Source organism: Salvelinus alpinus, chromosome 11, assembly GCF_045679555.1.
Source record: "Salvelinus alpinus chromosome 11, SLU_Salpinus.1, whole genome shotgun sequence".
NCBI classification, from domain to species: domain Eukaryota; kingdom Metazoa; phylum Chordata; class Actinopteri; order Salmoniformes; family Salmonidae; genus Salvelinus; species Salvelinus alpinus.
The window spans coordinates 52902870-52926887 of NC_092096.1; the positions used below are offsets into that span (position 1 = coordinate 52902870).

Here is a 24018-nt window from a genome sequence, read left to right on the forward strand (position 1 = left end):
GGGTGCAGTGTTTTTTCCTTGTCTCCACTCATAAACATTTTTTTATTTAACTAGGCAAGTCAGTTAAGAACAAATTCTTATTTTACAATGACGGCCTACCCCGGACACCCCATCCTCTAACCCAGACGATGCTGTGACAATTGTGCGCCTCCCTATGGGACACCCGATCACGGCCTGTTGTGATACAGTGCCTTAGACCGCTGCGCCACTCGGGAGCCATGGCTGCTCTTTGCTAATGTTACCACCTAAAATATCGAGAAGATTAACCATTATTTTGTTTTTGTAAAGACCCCAAAATACAGAGGAAGTGGGAGAACCTATCTAGTTAAGTAAATACATTTTTTCTATGTAAATAAAACAATGTAGCTAACTACAGTAGGCCACTTTGTAGGCTAACTCAACTGAGCTGCTAGCTAGCCAATTTTAGGCACTGTTTAGCTAAGTGAATTAAATATCAGCTAGCTAACTTCCTATTAGCTAGCTATCTTGGTGTAATCATTGTAAATTAAAGTCAGTCTCCAAATGCATTTGTAGATAACAGCCATGGAAGAGGGTGAAATTGCAGCTCCAGCTGTCATTAAAGGGAGAGTGTAGACTACTGGATAGGGCAGGTCACTTTGTGTGAGGACATTGTGAATAGATTCTCCAGTTCCAGTCCATAGAGGGTTAAACTTTGAGGACAGAGAGATAATAGCAACATAATATTCAGTGCTGTCAAATTTAGGATAATGAAGCCAGTTTCTTTATGTTATTGATAACAGTAGACAATGTATGCTGCAAACATATCAGATTTTGTACATGCCTTTTAAGTGTTGACATCAAATTGTTTAATTCAAATCCACAGTATGAAAGGTACAGTATGAAAATAAGGATATGACAATTAGGCTACGGGTTATGAGCATTACAGGTAACATTTTACGAGGTTTAATTTAATAAATGTTCATTTTAGCAATATTGCTTTCAAAATATTTGAAGTTGTTCCCATAAATATAAAGCATGTTTGCTATATGTATCATTGACGCTGGATAAGCTAGCGACTGGGCTAACACAGCTAACCTTTTAGGTCAATAATATGCTGTTTTTATGAAAATTTTGTTGGCTTTATAAATCGTGAGAGAAATGGAACTCATAGGTTAGTTATACCTATTACCTAGGTAGCTCTGTCTCCCGAGTGACGCAGCTCACTACAAACCCGGGTTTGAACCCGGGCTGTATCACAACCGCCATGATCGGGAGTTCCATAGGGCGCGCACAATTGGACCAGCATCGTCCGGGTTTGGCCAGGGGGGGCTTTACAAGTAAGCCATCATTGTAAATACGAATTTGTTCTTAACTGACTTGCCTAGATTGAATAACAAATTGAAAGGTTTGCTGATTTTTCTCAACAAAAAAACTCATTGTGGCCGAGCTACTTAATGTCCCTCATGCTAGACTTTACAGCCACATATCACAAGAGAAACATCCAAATTAAAAATATCTATATGGTCAGCATTGTAGACCATTTCTCCCCCCTTGATGCAGATTTAACTCATCTCGAAATAACAGAGAAATACTGTGAAAACCAGCGTGCTGCAAACGCTAACAAAAACGTTTTGCCCTCACGCACTGCAGGGCATGTTTTGCCCACACGCACTAATCTGCTGAGCAGGTTTAGAGCTCCGCCCCAAACAGGGCACTTGATTGGGTTGACGTATTGCGAGGCGTCACTGATTTCTGCCGGGATCAAAACAAAAGTCATGACGTCAGTGATTTTCAGGTCGGAAAGTGGGATCTCTAGAAAGAGGCCGGAGTTGGAATTCTAAATTGGATGACCGTTAAAACGATTTTACCCAGTAGGAGCTCGTGGTTTTGAACGCTCGGAAGTCGGATATTTCCGAGTTCCCAGTTGTTTTCAACGCGGCACTACACCGGGTTCCGATCCTCTTCAGCTGATTTCTACCATGGGACTTCCCCAGGCTTCCCGTTATAGGAAAGCTTGGTTCACGACGAGGATCAATGCGCAATTGCGTTGTTTCCTGCCATTAGTTAAACTAGCGCAATCCCCCTATCTAATTATCAACTGTTGTCAAACATGCCGTGCTATATTGATTCCTTGAGACGTCCAACCCTAATGCAGCGTTCAAAACACTGGGAACTCGGAAATCAATTCAAAGGGCTTTATTGACATGTGAAACATATTGTAATGACCTGGCTAGATTATAAATTAACACGTCCAGACAGATGATTGCGTTTATACATTTCCGGTTTATTAACCAAACTCAACACAGGCTACTGTTTGCCGTAGCCCACGCCAAATAAACCAAGGAAAACGGTATCAAACAACAGTGACCCATCTCTTGTTAAGACCAGGGGCCTGTTGCACAAAACTAGGATAAGGGATTAAGCCAGGATATCTTGGTGATCCTGGCTCAATTGATCCGTAATCCGGTTGCACTAAAGATGGATAGGGGGCAGGAGGATATGTTATGGTATAAATTACCATGGAGATTTATTCTGTGGAGCTAGCCTGCTCCAGACCAGGCTAAATTCCAGGATCTATTTAATCTCATCCCTAATGTCAGTCAGCAGTCACCACAAATGGAAACCAATAGTTATTTCACTGCTCACTATACATTGTTATCACATATAACTAGACCCACTGTTATTATTTAAACGTTTGTGATCATTAATTTCAATGATTTTGGATAAAAAATGATTTTTAGATGATGTTGCTATCATTAGATAATTTACAGTTTCCCATAGACTATAAGGCTATATATAAAATGATAGAATATTAGGGCCACAGAGGGGAAAAAAACACAAGTCATAATATTGTAACCAGTTGTTTTAAAGGAGGACAGTTGTTAAAATGACAGATGTTGGGCATTTCGTGAAATTGTACTTCAGTATGGTTTCATAAACAAAGACATGCTGATGTGCCAGAATATTAAGTATCACATTGTCATAAGTATCAAAACTGTAAAAACAATATGTAGCTTTTCTGCAGAAAGAACCAGCCTCATAAATTTATGACTTTATCCTTTTTCTTCAGTGTGGCCCTAGTACTCTGTCATATAAACAAATACACATTCCATATGAATATAAAAACACAATGTGTAACATTATGTTCCTTTATTGAATAAGGACAAAACAAAGCAGGTAAACCATCAGCTCCTTTCGAAACTGAAGTCACAGTGACTCTACAAGATGGAAAGCACAGAATCCAAGCATATTATACAAAATGATACATACACATTCAAAGGTCTGTATATAACACACCCTGCATGTCTGCACACTAAAATAAATGCAGGACAAATCCATACACATCAACTGAACAGACAAATGAATGGATGCAGTAGCCTCCCTGCAGCCTTGTATTACACACAGTATACCGCACAAACATCATAAGAGGCCAAATTCGTCAAAAAACGAACCCAAAAAAACCCAAATTCCTCTGCCACCGCAGGACATATTTAACCAAAATTGAAAGCACACATACTAACTAAAATAATTCAACACATATTGGTCCCTCAGCAGCCGACCACTGTCGTCATCAGGGAAGATTGCCGGATTGTCCCAGTCCATGGCTGGTGGCACTCTGGGGGCCCTCTCCTTCCTCAGGCAGGCCACATTGTGGAGGACAGCACAAGCCACAGTAATATCACATGCCCTAACAGGGCTGACCCTTAATTTGTGAAGGCAGTGAAAGCGTGCCTTCAGGAGGCCAAAGGTCATTTCAACTCTGGCCCTGGTCCTGGCATGGGCATGGTTGTAGGCCTGCTGTGCTTCCTGGGGGTCTGTGAAAGGTGTCAGGAGAAAAGGCTGGCAGCCATACCCCCTGTCTCCCAGCAACACACCAGAGAATTCACCTGTCAACACAAAATCTCATCATTACTACCTCATAAACACAGTGATATTCTTGACACAGCCATGATGGTTATAAATAGGGGTTGTGTGGCTTACCTTGTGATAGGCACTGATAGATTTCAGAGGCCCGAAAGATTCTGGAGTCATGGACTGAGCCAGGCCATTTTGCCACAACATTGCTGATCACACAGTCAGCATTGCAGACCATCTGAAATCATAAGATGAGGAATATTACACCAATCAATGCACATCACTGGCAATGCAGAGTGTTCGTCAATGGACAATATCAAAAAGTTATGTTCACCTGAACATTAATGCTGTGAAAGGATTTCCTATTCACAAAATCGGCCTCATGGGCACCTGAGGGGGCTTTTATCCTTATGTGTGTGCAGTCCACTGCACCAATGACATTGGGGAAACCTGTCACACAAAGTAATGAGTATCCTACTATGTGTTAACAGTTGTCCTGTAATTTGTAGATCCTCTTACCTGCAATCCTATAGAACTCCTCTTTGATGTCACAGAGTCTTCTGTGGCCAGGGAAGGAGATGAAGACATCTGCTAATGCTTTGATAGCCAGACACACACTCCTTATTGTGCGGCAAATTGTGGCCTTGTTCAGCTGTTCTGCATCCCCCACTGAGTACAGGAAGGCTCCACTAGCAAAAAAGCGCAAGGCCACACAAACCATTTGCTCCACACTCAGTGCATGGCTCCGTGCAGTGCGGTGCTTAATCCTGGGACCCAGTAGTCTGCATAGATACCTGATGCCATCTGCAGAAAACCTGTATCTTTCATATAGATGGTCATCAGGGAAGGCCAGTGGGTCCAACCGGTCCCTGAAGACCCTTTCTCGCCTGAAGGCTCTCCTCAGCACAAGTGCTTCTTCATCCACCACATCTCGCACGAATGGGCATGCCATTGTCAGAGCAGAAAGGAACACACAATTTTGGGCCTTCATATAGGCTAGTGGCCACACCTGGTGCTGGGGGGGTGGGCAAAAGAGGGCGATGCCTTATAACGATGACTTGGTTGTACTGATTGCTGGGAAAATAAAAAAAACCTTAGAAAGATGCCACCGTCCTGTGTGCTCACAATAAGAGCTCATATGTCATGGCTCACTTGACTTTACGAGAATATACCTAATTTTTATTTTGAGCTGTGTCATCTTCTTGGAGCTGGGGGAGGAAAGAAAAATAATGAATAATACATTTGTGTTACAGTTAGCATACAGTGTACATTGAAGGCATATCTCACCTCCCTCTCAAGTTTTTTTATTTCAAGGTCCAGTTTCCTAATTGTCCTCTTTTTTATTTCGGACTCCAGTGCAAGATTTTCCACCTTTTTCTTCTTGTACTGAATGTCTATGTCTGCCAGTTCTATTTGGCGCCGGAGGTGGTTGCCATACAACTTTCTGATAGCTTGTGAGCTCTGTGAACACAATACAATTAGCGCAGCTGGAATTTGGCAGGATGTGGTGTCCTTTTATTAATACGCACTATGTTGCCAGGCTGGTTTTCCCACTGTATAGCATCTGGGTCCTGTAAAAGAAATTAGATTTTTTGATTTTGATGAGGACTCCTCACCATTGTAGAGTAAATAGTACTTTCACAGTCTTAACATGATACCTCATGCCTTCTGGAATCCAGAGAGATGGTCTCCTCCTCATCATCGTCTCCATCATGTGCTGTTGCTGCTGCACTGGGGCCTTCACCCTATCACATTTAATCGGATTCATATTGAAGCTAGTAGACAAGACATGCCAGGCCTACAGTATGCCTTTGATGGAGTACTCACTGGATCAGCATCGTCTGGTGCTTGTGCTGGTGGCTCTAACAGGAACACAGTGCTGCCAGACACTGCAAGGCAATAGGTAAACCAAAGTCAGACAGTCCAAATTGATTCAATATGAATGTGGTTGTATCCCATGTAGAGATGGAAGGACATACCTTGAATGAAGCGGGTGGCATCTTGAGAGGAACCTATGCTCGTCTCTTTCCCCCCAGGGATCCCCTCTAAGACGGGCCTGCCTTTATTTAGCTCCAAGGCCATGTCCTCTGCTGGGGTAAGGTCAGCCTTTGGTGACCCACCACCCGTGCCTTGTCTGTGGGTATTCTTTTTCACTGCTAAAACAGTACAGACAATGTGTGAGCAGGCACCTTCTGGGTACAATATATGCTTGTGCTTTGTTAAATATTAGTCAGGGACCATACCATTCTGCAGAATGTTCTTGTATTTGATTTTGACCTGCTGCCATGTCCGTTTTGGCCCGTTCATGTTTAATCTACACACACACACACACACACACACATACACACATTTAATGGAGTCACACTGCAAAAAATTACTTGGTATTTTTGTCTTGTTTTCAGTAAAAATATCAAAAAATTTATCATAGCTTTATACAGTGTGATGGAGTTACTTTACACAATTTCACTCATATCTGCAGTGCATTTCAATTAAAATTTTAACCGTTTCATAATTACAGTACAACTGCATTTTTGGAGATGTGAATTAAATATTTGAATTGTAATTGTAATGTTTCAGCGGAGCGGTGAGTGTGTAATTGTGCACTACTTACGCATTCAGGCGGTCTGCAATACTTTGCCACGCTTTTTCTCTTTGCTTTATCACTGTGGCGGTGTTGCCTTTCTTCTTAATTATATCTTTTACCTCCTCGTATGCCTCCATGAGGATTTGTGCTTCCGACGGGGAAAAGTACGCGGCTCTAGTTGCCATGGTAAATCAGTTAATCTGTGATCTGTGGCGGGGTCTATTTGAGTGAGCCGTGAGCGCGCACCTATCCAGGATTGGTTTCACCTGGCTTAATGAATCCGTGTCTGCTCATCCTGGCTTGGTCTTTGTGCAACCAATTAAGCCTGGACGCACATGTTTTGGCTTCATTGAGCTCAGCTGAGTCATTTATCCCGGATGTCTTAATTCTACTTTTGTGCAACAGGCCCCAGGGGGCGCTCACGGCTCACTCAAATAGACCCCGCCACAGATCACAGATTAACTGATTTACCATGGCAACTAGAGCCGCGTACTTTTCCCCGTCGGAAGCACAAATCCTCATGGAGGCATACGAGGAGGTAAAAGATATAATTAAGAAGAAAGGCAACACCGCCACAGTGATAAAGCAAAGAGAAAAAGCGTGGCAAAGTATTGCAGACCGCCTGAATGCGTAAGTAGTGCACAATTACACACTCACCGCTCCGCTGAAACATCACAATTACAATTCAAATATTTAATTCACATCTCCAAAAATGCAGTTGTACTGTAATTATGAAACGGTTAAATTTTTAATTGAAATGCACTGCAGATATGAGTGAAATTGTGTAAAGTAACTCCATCACACTGTATAAAGCTATGATCAATTTTTTGATATTTTTACTGAAAACAAGACAAAAATACCAAGTAATTTTTTGCAGTGTGACTCCATTAAATGTGTGTGTGTGTGTGTGTGTGTGTGTGTGTGTGTGTGTAGATTAAACATGAACGGGCCAAAACGGACATGGCAGCAGGTCAAAATCAAATACAAGAACATTCTGCAGAATGGTATGGTCCCTGACTAATATTTAACAAAGCACAAGCATATATTGTACCCAGAAGGTGCCTGCTCACACATTGTCTGTACTGTTTTAGCAGTGAAAAAGAATACCCACAGACAAGGCACGGGTGGTGGGTCACCAAAGGCTGACCTTACCCCAGCAGAGGACATGGCCTTGGAGCTAAATAAAGGCAGGCCCGTCTTAGAGGGGATCCCTGGGGGGAAAGAGACGAGCATAGGTTCCTCCCAAGATGCCACCCGCTTCATTCAAGGTATGTCCTTCCATCTCTACATGGGATACAACCACATTCATATTGAATCAATTTGGACTGTCTGACTTTGGTTTACCTATTGCCTTGCAGTGTCTGGCAGCACTGTGTTCCTGTTAGAGCCACCAGCACAAGCACCAGACGATGCTGATCCAGTGAGTACTCCATCAAAGGCATACTGTAGGCCTGGCATGTCTTGTCTACTAGCTTCAATATGAATCCGATTAAATGTGATAGGGTGAAGGCCCCAGTGCAGCAGCAACAGCACATGATGGAGACGATGATGAGGAGGAGACCATCTCTCTGGATTCCAGAAGGCATGAGGTATCATGTTAAGACTGTGAAAGTACTATTTACTCTACAATGGTGAGGAGTCCTCATCAAAATCAAAAAATCTAATTTCTTTTACAGGACCCAGATGCTATACAGTGGGAAAACCAGCCTGGCAACATAGTGCGTATTAATAAAAGGACACCACATCCTGCCAAATTCCAGCTGCGCTAATTGTATTGTGTTCACAGAGCTCACAAGCTATCAGAAAGTTGTATGGCAACCACCTCCGGCGCCAAATAGAACTGGCAGACATAGACATTCAGTACAAGAAGAAAAAGGTGGAAAATCTTGCACTGGAGTCCGAAATAAAAAAGAGGACAATTAGGAAACTGGACCTTGAAATAAAAAAACTTGAGAGGGAGGTGAGATATGCCTTCAATGTACACTGTATGCTAACTGTAACACAAATGTATTATTCATTATTTTTCTTTCCTCCCCCAGCTCCAAGAAGATGACACAGCTCAAAATAAAAATTAGGTATATTCTCGTAAAGTCAAGTGAGCCATGACATATGAGCTCTTATTGTGAGCACACAGGACGGTGGCATCTTTCTAAGGTTTTTTTTATTTTCCCAGCAATCAGTACAACCAAGTCATCGTTATAAGGCATCGCCCTCTTTTGCCCACCCCCCCAGCACCAGGTGTGGCCACTAGCCTATATGAAGGCCCAAAATTGTGTGTTCCTTTCTGCTCTGACAATGGCATGCCCATTCGTGCGAGATGTGGTGGATGAAGAAGCACTTGTGCTGAGGAGAGCCTTCAGGCGAGAAAGGGTCTTCAGGGACCGGTTGGACCCACTGGCCTTCCCTGATGACCATCTATATGAAAGATACAGGTTTTCTGCAGATGGCATCAGGTATCTATGCAGACCACTGGGTCCCAGGATTAAGCACCGCACTGCACGGAGCCATGCACTGAGTGTGGAGCAAATGGTTTGTGTGGCCTTGCGCTTTTTTGCTAGTGGAGCCTTCCTGTACTCAGTGGGGGATGCAGAACAGCTGAACAAGGCCACAATTTGCCGCACAATAAGGAGTGTGTGTCTGGCTATCAAAGCATTAGCAGATGTCTTCATCTCCTTCCCTGGCCACAGAAGACTCTGTGACATCAAAGAGGAGTTCTATAGGATTGCAGGTAAGAGGATCTACAAATTACAGGACAACTGTTAACACATAGTAGGATACTCATTACTTTGTGTGACAGGTTTCCCCAATGTCATTGGTGCAGTGGACTGCACACACATAAGGATAAAAGCCCCCTCAGGTGCCCATGAGGCCGATTTTGTGAATAGGAAATCCTTTCACAGCATTAATGTTCAGGTGAACATAACTTTTTGATATTGTCCATTGACGAACACTCTGCATTGCCAGTGATGTGCATTGATTGGTGTAATATTCCTCATCTTATGATTTCAGATGGTCTGCAATGCTGACTGTGTGATCAGCAATGTTGTGGCAAAATGGCCTGGCTCAGTCCATGACTCCAGAATCTTTCGGGCCTCTGAAATCTATCAGTGCCTATCACAAGGTAAGCCACACAACCCCTATTTATAACCATCATGGCTGTGTCAAGAATATCACTGTGTTTATGAGGTAGTAATGATGAGATTTTGTGTTGACAGGTGAATTCTCTGGTGTGTTGCTGGGAGACAGGGGGTATGGCTGCCAGCCTTTTCTCCTGACACCTTTCACAGACCCCCAGGAAGCACAGCAGGCCTACAACCATGCCCATGCCAGGACCAGGGCCAGAGTTGAAATGACCTTTGGCCTCCTGAAGGCACGCTTTCACTGCCTTCACAAATTAAGGGTCAGCCCTGTTAGGGCATGTGATATTACTGTGGCTTGTGCTGTCCTCCACAATGTGGCCTGCCTGAGGAAGGAGAGGGCCCCCAGAGTGCCACCAGCCATGGACTGGGACAATCCGGCAATCTTCCCTGATGACGACAGTGGTCGGCTGCTGAGGGACCAATATGTGTTGAATTATTTTAGTTAGTATGTGTGCTTTCAATTTTGGTTAAATATGTCCTGCGGTGGCAGAGGAATTTGGTTTTTTTTGGGTTCGTTTTTTGACGAATTTGGCCTCTTATGATGTTTGTGCGGTATACTGTGTGTAATACAAGGCTGCAGGGAGGCTACTGCATCCATTCATTTGTCTGTTCAGTTGATGTGTATGGATTTGTCCTGCATTTATTTTAGTGTGCAGACATGCAGGGTGTGTTATATACAGACCTTTGAATGTGTATGTATCATTTTGTATAATATGCTTGGATTCTGTGCTTTCCATCTTGTAGAGTCACTGTGACTTCAGTTTCGAAAGGAGCTGATGGTTTACCTGCTTTGTTTTGTCCTTATTCAATAAAGGAACATAATGTTACACATTGTGTTTTTATATTCATATGGAATGTGTATTTGTTTATATGACAGAGTACTAGGGCCACACTGAAGAAAAAGGATAAAGTCATAAATTTATGAGGCTGGTTCTTTCTGCAGAAAAGCTACATATTGTTTTTACAGTTTTGATACTTATGACAATGTGATACTTAATATTCTGGCACATCAGCATGTCTTTGTTTATGAAACCATACTGAAGTACAATTTCACGAAATGCCCCACATCTGTCATTTTAACAACTGTCCTCCTTTAAAACAACTGGTTACAATATTATGACTTGTGTTTTTTTCCCCTCTGTGGCCCTAATATTCTATCATTTTATATATAGCCTTATAGTCTATGGGAAACTGTAAATTATCTAATGATAGCAACATCATCTAAAAATCATTTTTTATCCAAAATCATTGAAATTAATGATCACAAACGTTTAAATAATAACAGTGGGTCTAGTTATATGTGATAACAATGTATAGTGAGCAGTGAAATAACTATTGGTTTCCATTTGTGGTGACTGCTGACTGACATTAGGGATGAGATTAAATAGATCCTGGAATTTAGCCTGGTCTGGAGCAGGCTAGCTCCACAGAATAAATCTCCATGGTAATTTATACCATAACATATCCTCCTGCCCCCTATCCATCTTTAGTGCAACCGGATTACGGATCAATTGAGCCAGGATCACCAAGATATCCTGGCTTAATCCCTTATCCTAGTTTTGTGCAACAGGCCCCAGATGTAAAGAGAGAGAACAATGGCTAAGCATGGTCTTACATTTGCGGTGCTCCCCCCGCCGCTCCACCAACCACAAGGATGTCCGCCACCGGAACACTCCAGGCATTCCCGTGGTTGGCAGATAGCAGGTTGACCGGCATGTCGAAACCCGCAAACACTGGGTACTGGTACATACAACACAACAAACGAACAGCATAACTCATAACACACAGCTGTCTGTGCGGGTCTCTACAATATGTTTACATCGCCAAAGCAAGTGAAAAAGATAATAAACAAAAGTGAAATAAACAATACAAAAATAACAGTAAATATTACACTCACAAAAGTTCCAAAAGAATAAAGACATTTCAAACGGCATATTATGTACAGTGTTGTAATGATGTGCAAATAGTTAAAGTACAAAAAGGAAAATAAATAAACAAATATAGGTTGTATTTACAATGATGTTTGTTCTTCACTGGTTGCCCTTTTCTTGTGGCAACGGGTCACAAATCTTGCAGCTGAACAATAAACATTACACTCACAAAAGTGTAGGAATAGAGACATTTCAAATTTGAAATCTCCGACTTCAGTGCTTTCAAGACAACTGGGAACTCGGAAAGAATACTAGCTCTGACTGGAATTTCAGCCTGTTCAGGTAGGATGGAGTTTTTGGCCCACAGCATGAAATCACAATCTGATCTGATTATTCTGACCAATGACCAGTCATCTTTTATATGCAAATGTATCTTCCTACTTTGAAGGGGTAGGCTCTAGGCAGGGGTGTCAAACTCATTCCATGGAGGGCCTACTAGTGTGTCTGGTTTCTGTTTTTTCCTTTCAGTTAAGACCTAGACAACCAGGTGAGGAGAGTCCCTTACTAATTAGTGAATTTAATCAATCCAGTACAAAGGAAAACCGAAAACCCGCAGACACTCGGGCCATCCGTGGAACGAGTCTGACATGTGCTCTGGAGTAGAGACGATCCTATCGTTCAATCAGGACTGCGTATGTAAATATATTTACATTTGCATCAACACGCCGCCACACGATCAGACTGAGCATTTCAATGGTAAAAGGAGCCTCAGGGAAATGAATTATTTAAAAAATACATGGAGTTATTTTCATGAATTTAGCACCCTGATTTATTAGACATACAGTGATTTAAAAATTAAATGTAAAAGACTGCATGGGGGCTTTCAAGCACACCCCAAAGATACCCCAAATACCTACTATTTAGAGCGCAAGTACGGGTATTCCCACACAGCTACACACACATCCATCCCCGCGCCTTTGCCTTCGATCACTCTCAAACACTGTAATACATTGTTTACTATAATCTTCTCCATTCCACCATTATTTGAGCATTAGCTCTCCGAATCGTTATCATGAATGGCACCCTATCCCCCATGGAATGCACTACATAGGGAATAGGGTGCCATTCAGGACGCTCCGAATAGCCAGAACAGCTGCAGTAGCACATCCTCATCCCCCCCCCAACCCTTGTATTGAATTTGATGAGAGCCATGTTCATGTCCTAGCTATCAGTCAGAGTGAGAGACTTCTACCCCAGCGTTCAGACTGAATAACATCCCTTTCCTTTTATTTCATACTTCACACTGTACGTGCGACGTGCGTGTGCTCGGGGCTCTCTCTGTCAGCTCCAGCTGACTAATTAATAACCGGCTAGATGGGTTTGGTTTCCCAGCCGCTGTCTGTGTGTGTGTTTGTTTGTGCGTGCCAAGCACGAAGCATCAAGCTGGTTATTTTTCCACTCAGTGGATATGGAGCCCAGAGTGATCTACTGGCAGTGAAGGGGAAGAGAACGTGTGAGTCCCAACTGCCACCCTATTCCCTAAATAGTGCACTACTTTTGACCGGTGTCCATTTGAGACGCAGCAGGGTCTGGTTCTGTCCTGTCATGACACACACCCGGAGAAAGTTCACTGTTGGACACATAACATTGTTATTAACATCTGGGTCTGACTGGAGGTTACTTGGTGGATGAAGAAAAACTTTGATTGTTCTAAAATAAAAAGAGACTGAATACAACGACATACTTTTGTTCCATTCAAATGTCATATCTTATCCATATGCTGTTACATTTGTCCATGGCATCCCTATTGGCTAAGAAAAACGTATTCAATACTAATAACTAACTTACAGGTAAAGGTAAGAAATCATTAGGCTGTTGAATGTACATACAGTTGAAGTCGGAAGTTTACATACACCTTAGCCAAATACATTTAAACTCAGTTTTTCACAATTCCTGACATTTAATCCTAGTAAAAATTCCCTGTCTTAGGTCAATTAGGATCACCACTTCATTTTAAGAATGTGAAATGTCAGAATAATAGTAGAGAGAATAATTTATTCCAGTTTTTATTCTTTCATCACATTCCCAGTAGGTCAGATGTTTACATACACTCAATTAGTATTTGGTAGCATTGCCTTTTAAATTGTTTAACTTGGGTCAAACGTTTCAGGTAGCGTTCCACAAGCTTCCCACAATAAATTGGGGGAATTCAGTTCTGCCCACAAATTTTCTATGGGATTGCAGTCAGGACTTTGTGATGGCCACTCCAATACCTTGACTTTGTTGTCCTTAAGCCATTTTGCTACAACTTTGGAAGTATGCTTGGGGTCATCGTCCATTTGGAAGACCCATTTGCGACCAAGCTTTAACTTCCTGACTGATGTCTTGAGATGTTGCTTCAATATATCCACATAATTTCCCTCCCTCACGATGCCATCTATTTTGTGAAGTGCACCAGTCCCTCCTGCAGCAAAGCACCCCCACAACATGATGATGCCACCCCCATCCTTCACGGTTGGGATGGTGTTCTTCGGCTTGCAAGCCTCCCCCTTTTTCCTCCAAACATAACGATGGTCATTATGGCCAAACAGTTCTATTTCTGTTTCATCAGACCAGAGGACATTTCTCCAAAAAGTACGATATTTGTCCCCATGTGCAGTCGCAAACCGTAGTCTGGGATTTTTATGGCGGTTTTGGAGCAGTGGCTTCTTCCTCGCTGAGCGGCCTTTCAGGTTATGTCACTATAGGACTCATTTTACTGTGGATATAGATACTTTTGTACCTGTTTCCTCCAGCATCTTCACAAGGTCCTTTGCTGTTGTTCTGGGATTGATTAGCACTTTTCTCACCAAAGTACGTTAATCTCTAGGAGACAGAAGGCGTCTCCTTCCTCAGCGGTATGACGGCTGCATGGTCCCATGGTGTTTATACCTGCGTACTATTGTTTGTACTGATGAACGTGGTACCTTCAGGTGCTTGGAAATTACTCCCAAGGATGAACCAGACTTGTGGAGGTCTACAATTTTTTTCTGAGGTCTTGGCTGATTTCTTTTGATTTTCCCATGATGTCAAGCAAAGAGGCACTGAGTTTGAAGGTAGGCCTTGAAATACATCCACAGGTACCCTTCCGATAGACTAATTAACATAATTTGAGTCAATCAGAAGTTTCTAAAGCCATGATTTTCTGGAATTTTCCAAGCTGTTTAAAGGCACAGTCAACTTAGTGTATGTAAACGTCTGACCCACTGGAATTGTGATACAGTGAATTATAAGTCAAATAATCTATCTGTAAACAATTGTTGGAAGAATTACTTGTGTCATGCACAAAGTAGATTTCCTAACCGACTTGCCAAAACTAGACATTTGTGGAGTGGTTGAAAAACGAGTTTTAATGACTCCAACCTAAACTTCCGACTTCAACTGTATACTTTATATATTCTAGCTATAACAATAACATTTATACCATACGTGTCTTAAATGTGGTATATTGCGACCTCCAGCGGATGAATGAGGGATTACAAGGTGTAATCTACCCATTGCGCTCCTATCTATGTCTCCAAAATCTCAATGTGCGCCGACTAGTGCTGCATCCCTTCTTAGGACACGACTTTTCCCAATCCCCTGCAGTACTACGCATAATCAACTTCAGATGTGTGTACACATTTTTAAAGACATATATGCGTCCAGAAATGAAAACAAACGCATGCATTATTCCAATTTGGATGTCCACCCATCCTTATGTTACCCCACCCTTTCCAAATTAACAACTAGACAACAACTACATATATTTAAAATTAGTAGAGGAAAATACTAATCATCTTTATCTTTATTATACAAATTGGATGCAAAAGCCGACCATCTACATTTAAAACGAGTACAGGCACATTCTCTAGGTATAGGACACTAAAGACTTGGCTGATATTTTACTGGAGTTCTATAGAATGTGAACGAGGAGGGGGGAGAGAGAGAGAGTGGTTTGAGCGGACCTTTGGGGAAACAGTCCGTCCGTGGGGGGATTGGAACACAATCACTACAGAACTCCTCACGCTATGATTCAACGGCGCATTCCTGAAAAGACCATTCACAGCATGGCACTGAAAGAGAGACTTTCGCCAAAGGGCAAATGTTGCGGTTACCTGTATCCCAAAATCCCATGGATTTTTAACTGAACAAGAAAAAACACCCAACGAACATCAAGTTAAGCATCTTAAGAAGAATATAAAAATAGGATAGCAAAGGTAAGTAATTAAGTGTAAGTATGTGGGGGCACCTTTGAATTACTCTTTCGAAATCACCTGAAGAGCGAGCGGAGTGCCATGAAGTGTCAGACCTATCATTAAGAAAGAGAAGTTACGGGGAATTGGTAATTACTCGAACTTACTCAGTCGGAACTGCCACGCGCATCATCATGGGGGTGTAATTATATTGTTCATTCATTTTCTTCCTCGCTCTCAAGAACCGATTCTTTCCTTATCTTCATGCCCGGAGAGTTAAAGTCGCGTTGGCGGTAATTGTTTTGGTGTAAACAGCGTTTCCGGACACTAGGCTACCTCTCACCTATTTGCAGTAATTTATGCACACTTTGTGTCTACCTTTATCTATTCCAGGCCACCATAATCAACTATGAGTCATGTACAATAATTATTGGTTGTTTTTTGCTATTATTGTTGTCACATTACGAAAATAGCTGTCTGATGACACACACAGGTATGTAGCTTCAGACCTGTATCCTTGTCTATTTGATAATAAACTATATATACAAAAGTATGTGGACACCCCTTCAAATTAGTGGATTCGGCTATTTCAGCCACACCGTTGCTGACAGGTGTATAAAATCGAGCACACAGCCGTGCAATCTCCATAGACAAACATTGGCAGTAGAATGGCCTTACTGAAGAGCTCAGTGACTTTCAACATGTCACCGTCAAAGGATGCCACCTTTCCAACAAGTCAGTTCGTCAGATTTCTGCCCTGTTAGAGCTCTCCCGGTCGACTGTAAGTGCTGTTATTGTGAAGTGGAAATGTCTAGGAACAACAATGGCTCAGCCGCGAAGTGGTCGTCCACACAAGCTCACAGAACGGGACCGCCGAGTGCTGAAGCGCATAGCGTGTAAAAATTGTCTGTCCTCGGTTGCAGCACTCACTACTGAGTTCCAAACTGCCTCTGAAAGCAATGTTAGCACAATAACTGTTGGTTGGGAGCTTCATGAAACGGGTTTCCATGGTCGAGCAGCCGCTCACAAGCCTAAGTTCACCATGCGGAATGTCAAACGTCGGCTGGAGTGGTGTAAAGCTCGCCACCATTGGACTCTGGAGCAATGGAAACTCGTTCTCTGGAGTGATGAATCATGCTTCACCATTTAGCTGTTCAACTGACAAATCTGGGTTTCCCTGATGCCAGGAAAACGGTACCTGCCCGAATGCATAGTGCCAACTGTAAAGTTTTGGTGGAGGAATAATGGTCTGGGGCTGTTTTTCATGGTTCAGGCTCCTTAGTTCCAGTGAAGGGAAATCTTAACAGTACAGCATACAATGATATTCTAGATTATTCTGTGCTTCCAACTTTGTGGCAACAGTTTGGGGAAGGCACTTTCCTGTTTCAGCATGACAAAGCCCCGGTGCTCAAAGCGAGATCCATAGAGAAAATGGTTTGTTGAGATCGGTGTGGAAGAACTTGACAGGTCTGCACAGAGCCCTGACCTCAACCCCTTCCCTTCGAACACCTTTGGGATGAATTGGAACGCTGGCTGCGAGCCAGGCCTAATCGACTCAACATCCATGTCCAAACTCACTAATGCTCTTGGCTTGATGGAAGCAAGTCCCCGCAGCAATGTTCCAACATCTAGTGGAAAGCCTTCCCAGAAGAGTGGAGGCTGTTATAGCAGCAAAGGGGGAGGCAACTCCATATTAATGCCCATGTTTCTGGAATGAGATGTTTGACGAGCAGGTGTCCACATACTTTTGGTCATGTAGAAGTATAAGGAAATGGCCAAATTTAAGCAATCTGTTTTGGATTGGTAACCAAATAAAACAGGACAGAAAAACAGGACTGTTATGGTATCACTCATCAAAATAGAGGTGTGTTACATTGAAAACAAACAACCAACAGTGATATTTTGGACGTCCGCTGTTCAGGGACAGTCAGCTGGTCTGTCTATTGTCTGCGTCCTTATTGACACCCTAAAGTGCACAACATTGTCTAGGGAATAACTAGCTGCTCTTAGTAATGCAAGTGTATTTGCATACACTTACGTTGCTTTCAATTGTATTTGGTTGCACAAAAACAGTCAGCAGGAAACCAGAAGTTAAATACAATTCCATTTAAACTTACTGTGCCGGTTGGCAGGGAGGTAGATGATTATGACGGGGGGAATTTGAGACAAAATTTTACAAACGATCGTATGTTTGAACAGACTTTCCAAACGTGGGTCCTCTGCTTACCTCATGTCAAAATAAGTCCCCCACAAGTTATCCCTTTTTTTGTCCACATATGGTGCACGTGCAGGACTTTTTATTTTGACACGAGTTAAACAGAGAGGAAATCGCCGACCTTCCTGCCCATCGGCACAGTAAGTTGAAATGGAATTGTATTTAACTTCTGTCTTCCTGTGGACTGATTTTGTGCAACCCAATACAATTGAAAGCAACATTAGTATATGTAAATACACCCGCGTTGCTAAAAACAGCTCGGGAATAGCGTGCCCATCCCAAATGCCTCTACTTTTGACCAGGACCTATAGGGCTGGTGCTATAGGTCCTCTACTTTTGACCAGGACCTATGGGTCTGGTGCTATAGGTGCCTCTACTTTTGACCAGGACCTATGGGTCTGGTGCTATAGGTCCTCTACTTTTGACCAGGACCTATGGGTCTGGTGCTATAGGTCCTCTACTTTTGACCAGGACCTATGGGTCTGGTGCTATAGGTCCTCTACTTTTGACCAGGACCTATGGGTCTGGTGCTATAGGTCCTCTACTTTTGACCAGGACCTATGGGTCTGGTGCTATAGGTGCCTCTACTTTTGACCAGGACCTATGGGTCTGGTGCTATAGGTCCTCTACTTTTGACCAGGACCTATAGGGCTGGTGCTTTGGTGCCTCTACTTTTGACCAGGACCTATAGGGCTGGTGCTATGGGTGACTCTACTTTTGACCAGGACCTATGGGTCTGGTGCTATAGGTCCTCTACTTTTGACCAGGACCTATAGGGCTGGTGCTATGGGTGCCTCTACTTTTGACTAGGACCTATAGGGCTGGTGCTATAGATGCCATTCCATTCAGACTGGCTATTGTCTCTGTTCACCGGGTACCTCAGATTGTAATTTCACACGATTGGATTGTTATATAAGTTTAGCAGAGTGCCATCCTCCTCTCATCCATCCTGCCTGTCTGCGTAGGAGTGCCTCTACTGTTCCACCTCTCCTGACTATCGTTGCTGTAAAAATCCATGTACATTTGATGTGCTTGAAAATGTTTTACTCTGCTCTGCATCATGGTGTGAAACATCACTCTGACCAAAAAGTCCTTTTGAAATCAAGTTGATACACTATAATTGATCAATACTGAGCATCTGCCACAACGTATTTTTGTCGTATGGAGAGTGAATGTGCTGGTTGATGTTATGTTAATATATGGAGAGGCATGTCAACCCCTAGAGTCCCAGTGTGTGTGTGTGTGTGTGTGTACTGGGGGAGGATGGGGCTTCATCCCAGCCTGTTTTGTGGGGGTGGAGTGTGAGTGTGATAGCAGTGTGAAAAGGCATAATGCTGATCTCTCTCTCTCTCACACACACACACACTAATGTGCAGTCTGCTGTTCTACAAGTGGTGCCTCCATGAACACTCTAGTGTACTGTACTCTAATGTACTCTGACTAACAAACAGTATGTACTCTGACTAACACACAATCATAGCCATGGCTGGTGTCACACCTACCACTGTAGTTGAAGAGCCAATGACTGACAAAACATTTTAAAGGCCCAGTGCAGATGTAGCGTGGTTCGTTCTGCGTTGTGTACTTTTAATTAGGACGCTGCCACAACTGACGGTCTGCTAGTTGAAATCTTTTCTATTTGCACTGCACACGAAGAGACAACACACATTATGTTAACCCTTGGCGCAGTCACAGCTCGCAGGCACCTTGCTAGCCGAAGGTCAGGCAAAAGAGCGCCAAAAGGAAATAACAGGTGCTTCGTGTACACATTCGATGCACAACAGCACACCATACAATACAAGTAAAATTATACAAAACATAATTCGGACAAAATAAATGACATACCTGCACACGAAGAGACAACACACATTATGTTAACCCTTGGCGCAGTCACAGCTCTCAGGCACCTGCGCGAGCACATGGACACTCACTCAAACACTGTCCCAAGTACTCACAAGTTACAATAGATACCCTAGTTAGCGAGCTTTGTGAAGCTTGTTAACATAAATCTTTATATTATCCCCATTGTAACAAACTTATGGTTGCAAAACAGTACATTGTGTAACATTATGACGGTTTTATATTAAACAATTTCGGAGCCAAGGACAACATACCTTGCTAGCCGAAGGTCAGGCAAAAGAGAACAATAAGGGGGTACGGAAATACAAACAAACCGCGATGGGCCAAACCAAAATATACAAAACTTTTACAATCACATGTATGTACAATATTGATATGAAAAAGTGTTTGTACACCAAATAAAAACATTAGCTATGCAGCTGTAATTACATTTAAAAAAGACACTGAATTATTATTATTATTATGAAATTATTAACATCCCCTCTTGACCTGGCCTATTTGAATTGGTCCTTGTGTGCAACTTGGTGCATAATCTAGGGGAACAACATCACACTGCTACACAGATTTTCCACATTATGAGGTTGAAATAATATTGTGAAAACGATAATACCCTTTCAGTGTAAGAGCTGTTTGAAAAGATCACCTGAAATTTCAGCCTGTTTTGGTGGGGTGGAGTTTTGGCCTGTCTTGTGACATCACCAGTCAGTAAATGAGTTAATTAATAGACCAATAAGGAATGGAGTTCCAAAACTCTCTGCTAATAACAGCTAGGTTTCAGTTTTCCCTTCCCCACTCAGACCACTCCCAGACAGTCATAGCAAAATTCTTGCGTGAGAAATGTCTCCGCTAAGAAGCTATTTTTGTTTATTTTTTACCATTTTAATTGAAAACAATCACAGTGAGGTACTTAATTGTTACCCAGAAATGATTTGATATTGAGCTAAAAACGTCTGCATTGGACCTTTGAACCTTTCTTTAACCAGGAAGTCCCATTATCAAGGGCGACCAGGCCAAGAAGTGCAGCTCAATAAAAAAAACACAGATCATTCAACAAGGTGCAGGAGTTTACAACATGTTCATACGTTCTCACTTTCTAGTGCTTTTCCTATCTCTATTCCTCTGTACATTTATTTTCCAAAAAATCATTACTATTTCTGTAAGGGCTGAAACTTTCCTAAGATGTCCTGAAAAGCAATTTTGAAAAATGATTTGTTTCAGATAAATATAATATTCACTCTCACTCCACATTAAGTCAAAATCATCTGACATTATCTAACAATTCATAAAATAAAATTTTAAAAATTGTTCCAAGTGCTTTAGAGCCCATTCCTGTCCATCACAGTATTATTCATTGACCAAGTCATAAGATAGAGGTCTGAACATCCATTAACTGTGAGTTTGGAGATCTTTCCACACATCACTTAGTGACACATCACTTTATCTCAAGAGGCCTGTTGGCTATTTTCTCCCTCTCTTAACACACGCGTCAGCCAGGCAGCCTGGTCCGTTCTGAGCACTAAGAGGGGGAGGGGGGTTTGTAATGACTGCATATGGGGCTGTCGTCACTGATCCAGGACCAGTTTATAACTACAAGTACCTCAGCCCTGTCCTTAGCCCTTGGATGGAGAAAAAGCAAACCTGATCATAGATCAGTGCACAGGGAAAATGTATAGTCTACACACCATAAGCTGTTATGAGCTTCTCTTGATCAAAAACATTGACACACCTACTCACTCAATTACACTCGCTCACTCACTCACAGACAAACATAACAGATGTTAGCCAGCCATCAATGAAGATTTAAAACTGTTGATCTGATGAGATGGAGTTGGGTACTTATCATCACAATGCCTGGTTGGTCTGAATCACTGTCCTATCCGTTGGCCATTTCAGGTCTAAAATTATGAAGATTCACAGTTATGCTAGCAGGTCTTCTCTCCTCGCTACTTCCCCCACAGCCTAAGGGATGGTCTGACTCACTCTGCTACTGCTGCCTGCCTCCCTATCGCTCTCTCTCTCTAAATTACAGAAAAGTCCATGTTCGAAAAAATGGCAAAAAAGAAAAAAAAGATCTTCGTAGAGGTATTGCACATGAGCGCCCCCCTCTCCCCCTTTTCTCGCTCTCTCTTCCTTTCTCTCCTGTCACTCTTCCCTTAAACTCCTCAACAACAGCTCTATACTTCAGGCACTCAAACAGACACCTGTTTGACGGACCCCTTTCCCCCCCTACTCTCCTCACATACACACAGCGGAGTCACACAGCCTACAGTAATTATTCAATTGCATTAGTCATATTGAATTGTTTCACTTCATGTCCACAACCTTACTTGGAGATTATTTATATATGGCTTTGACTTAATTGGCTAGAAAGTGATGACATCCGATCTAAAGATGGGCAATTCCACGGTAACGGAATTGCGCTGAGACTCAGATTTGTCACTTAAAATGTATGCCAAACAAAGCCATTGTTATGCACAAGGATTACTTTTAACAATTTACACTGAACATTTTACAAAAACACATTTATTGGAAGAACTGTGCATATGCAAAGTTTGGTAACAGAATTTTTTTTAATTTCCCTCCGTTTTTTATGAGTCCACCTTTTCCAAAAACTCTGTTAAATATCTGCTCCGAGTGAAGATTCAACAATGTCTGCAGATAGAATGATATGACGTGACACATTGACTTGAGCATTGAGCCTTTTGTTATTGAACGACAGTAAGTGAAGGGGATTTACATCCAGTAATGGAATTGCGGTAACAGAATTTCATCATGGGTCACTGATCTGTACTACACAGAAACACATATTTATGGATATGAATATTATTCTCTTCTGTATCCTAAATATGTACACACAGGTGTAAATATGCAATATCCTCCTTTGCATATTTGAGTATTATTCTACACACTGGCTATTATTTTAATTAGCTTCTGCCCCCAAACAAGACCAAATTTGGTTGGTCCAAATCTGAACCAATCATAGATGTCTATGTTTCACAAGTTTGGACAAAGTACAGCTCAGTAGAGTACAGCACAGAACAGTAGAGTATAGTTCAGTAAAGTACAGTAGAGTATAGTACAGCAGAATACAGTACATTAGTGTCCTCAACTCTAGTGTGCTCTACTGTGTACTGAACTCTACTGTACAGAACTATACTCTATTTTTCTTTACTGCACTGAACTGTGCTGTACTGAACTATACTCTGCTTTTCTTAACAGTGCTGTACTGTGCTGTCCAAACTTGTAAAGCCATCTGTAGTGTGTGACTACAATGATTTTCCATTGTAGCCCATTCAATTGCAGAAATTCAGTTCGATTTTTCCAGTTTTAATCACTTAATAATTCATAAACAAAATTGATATCAGTAAAAACACTAACTAACTGATAGGTCTACCTTTACTTTCATTATCGTTAGAAAAGATCATAAAGATATGTGGGTTTTTGGGAACGGAATTTCAAGGTACAACACAATGTATCTTAAACTTACAGAAGGCAGAACATTTCTCCAAAAAGAAATAATAAGTATTGATATTAGTTGGAAGGGGTCTTCAATATTATTTGCTTTTGATGTATTTCTAATATGTTTTAAGACTTTTTTGTAAGATGTTTTGTAAGATCCCTTTTCCATCCGTTTGACCAGAAATCAAAGCATTTGCTTTATATATATCTTTTTTTTAATTGGAAAGTGGTTGAAAAATGTATATGCCTTAATTTCTCAAATATAGACTCTTGCTTTCATTTGACACCCAATTTGATATGCTCCTATAAACTTCACATTGGTGCTCACGGGCCCATTTACATGAAAATGACCAGATATCATGTAGCATGTCCCTATTCTGACGAGCAGTTTCACTTTGCCCTCTCCGTGGTCAACGGATGACTTCGCCATGATCATCCCGCAGACATTAGAAAGCCTGCATTGTTATTTAGAACGTATTCTCGGTCATCATAAATGAACAGTATTCCAGAATCTACTGTTTACACTCCAAATGTCAGAGTTCCAGAATAATACAACAACAAGGTAATTCTACCAGGTGCTATCCACTCTATTCCAATACACTGTAAATAATACTCAAGTGTCTCCCTCATCTTCTTCCTAACTGCCAACTGTATTCTCCATGCCTGACATTCACTGCCAGGTTTTCTTATTCTCTCTCTCTCTTCTCTTCCTCTTCTCAGCCCCCTCATTTCCTTTTCTCTCTCTCTCTCTCCTCCGTGGCTGTCACTGCTGCCTGCTGCTCACTTTCTCACTGTGGTGCTGTAGACAGACATGCATCTCTTCTCTGTCTCCTTTTCACTCTATCGCTCCACTTTTTAC

General features: G+C 42.0%; 3 protein-coding genes across 5 annotated transcripts in view; 2 read left to right on the forward strand and 1 right to left on the reverse strand.

Annotated features, from left to right (window-relative positions):
* Positions 1-3075: 3075 nt before the first annotated feature.
* LOC139534379 (myb/SANT-like DNA-binding domain-containing protein 4) lies at positions 3076-6815 on the reverse strand. Its single transcript, XM_071333486.1, has 11 exons — positions 6428-6815; positions 6060-6130; positions 5796-5972; positions 5644-5705; positions 5475-5561; positions 5346-5387; positions 5104-5277; positions 4989-5024; positions 4336-4890; positions 3943-4054; positions 3076-3848 (listed from the first exon to the last, which is right to left on the reverse strand). The coding sequence occupies exons 1-8, from the start codon at positions 6583-6585 to the stop codon at positions 4989-4991; spliced, it is 807 nt and encodes a 268-aa protein (XP_071189587.1). The 5' UTR covers positions 6586-6815; the 3' UTR covers positions 3076-3848; positions 3943-4054; positions 4336-4890.
* An 8-nt stretch (positions 6816-6823) lies between these two features.
* On the forward strand, positions 6824-10388 carry LOC139534380 (uncharacterized). Its single transcript, XM_071333487.1, has 10 exons — positions 6824-7404; positions 7492-7668; positions 7759-7820; positions 7903-7989; positions 8077-8118; positions 8187-8360; positions 8440-8475; positions 8574-9313; positions 9410-9521; positions 9616-10388. Exons 1-7 carry the CDS (start codon positions 7341-7343, stop codon positions 8473-8475), a joined length of 642 nt encoding a protein of 213 aa, XP_071189588.1. The 5' UTR covers positions 6824-7340; the 3' UTR covers positions 8574-9313; positions 9410-9521; positions 9616-10388.
* Positions 10389-15380: 4992 nt separating this feature from the next.
* The window catches only part of LOC139534381 (ras and Rab interactor 2-like), a 47358-nt gene continuing 38720 nt past the window's right edge, over positions 15381-24018 (forward strand). For 2 of the 3 annotated variants that reach the window (XM_071333488.1, XM_071333490.1), the window contains exon 1: positions 15382-15649. The gene's annotated coding sequence lies outside the window, so the exon portion shown is untranslated. Of the gene's footprint in view, positions 15650-24018 lie in introns of all 3 variants that reach the window. The other variant, XM_071333489.1, reaches the window with a different exon arrangement.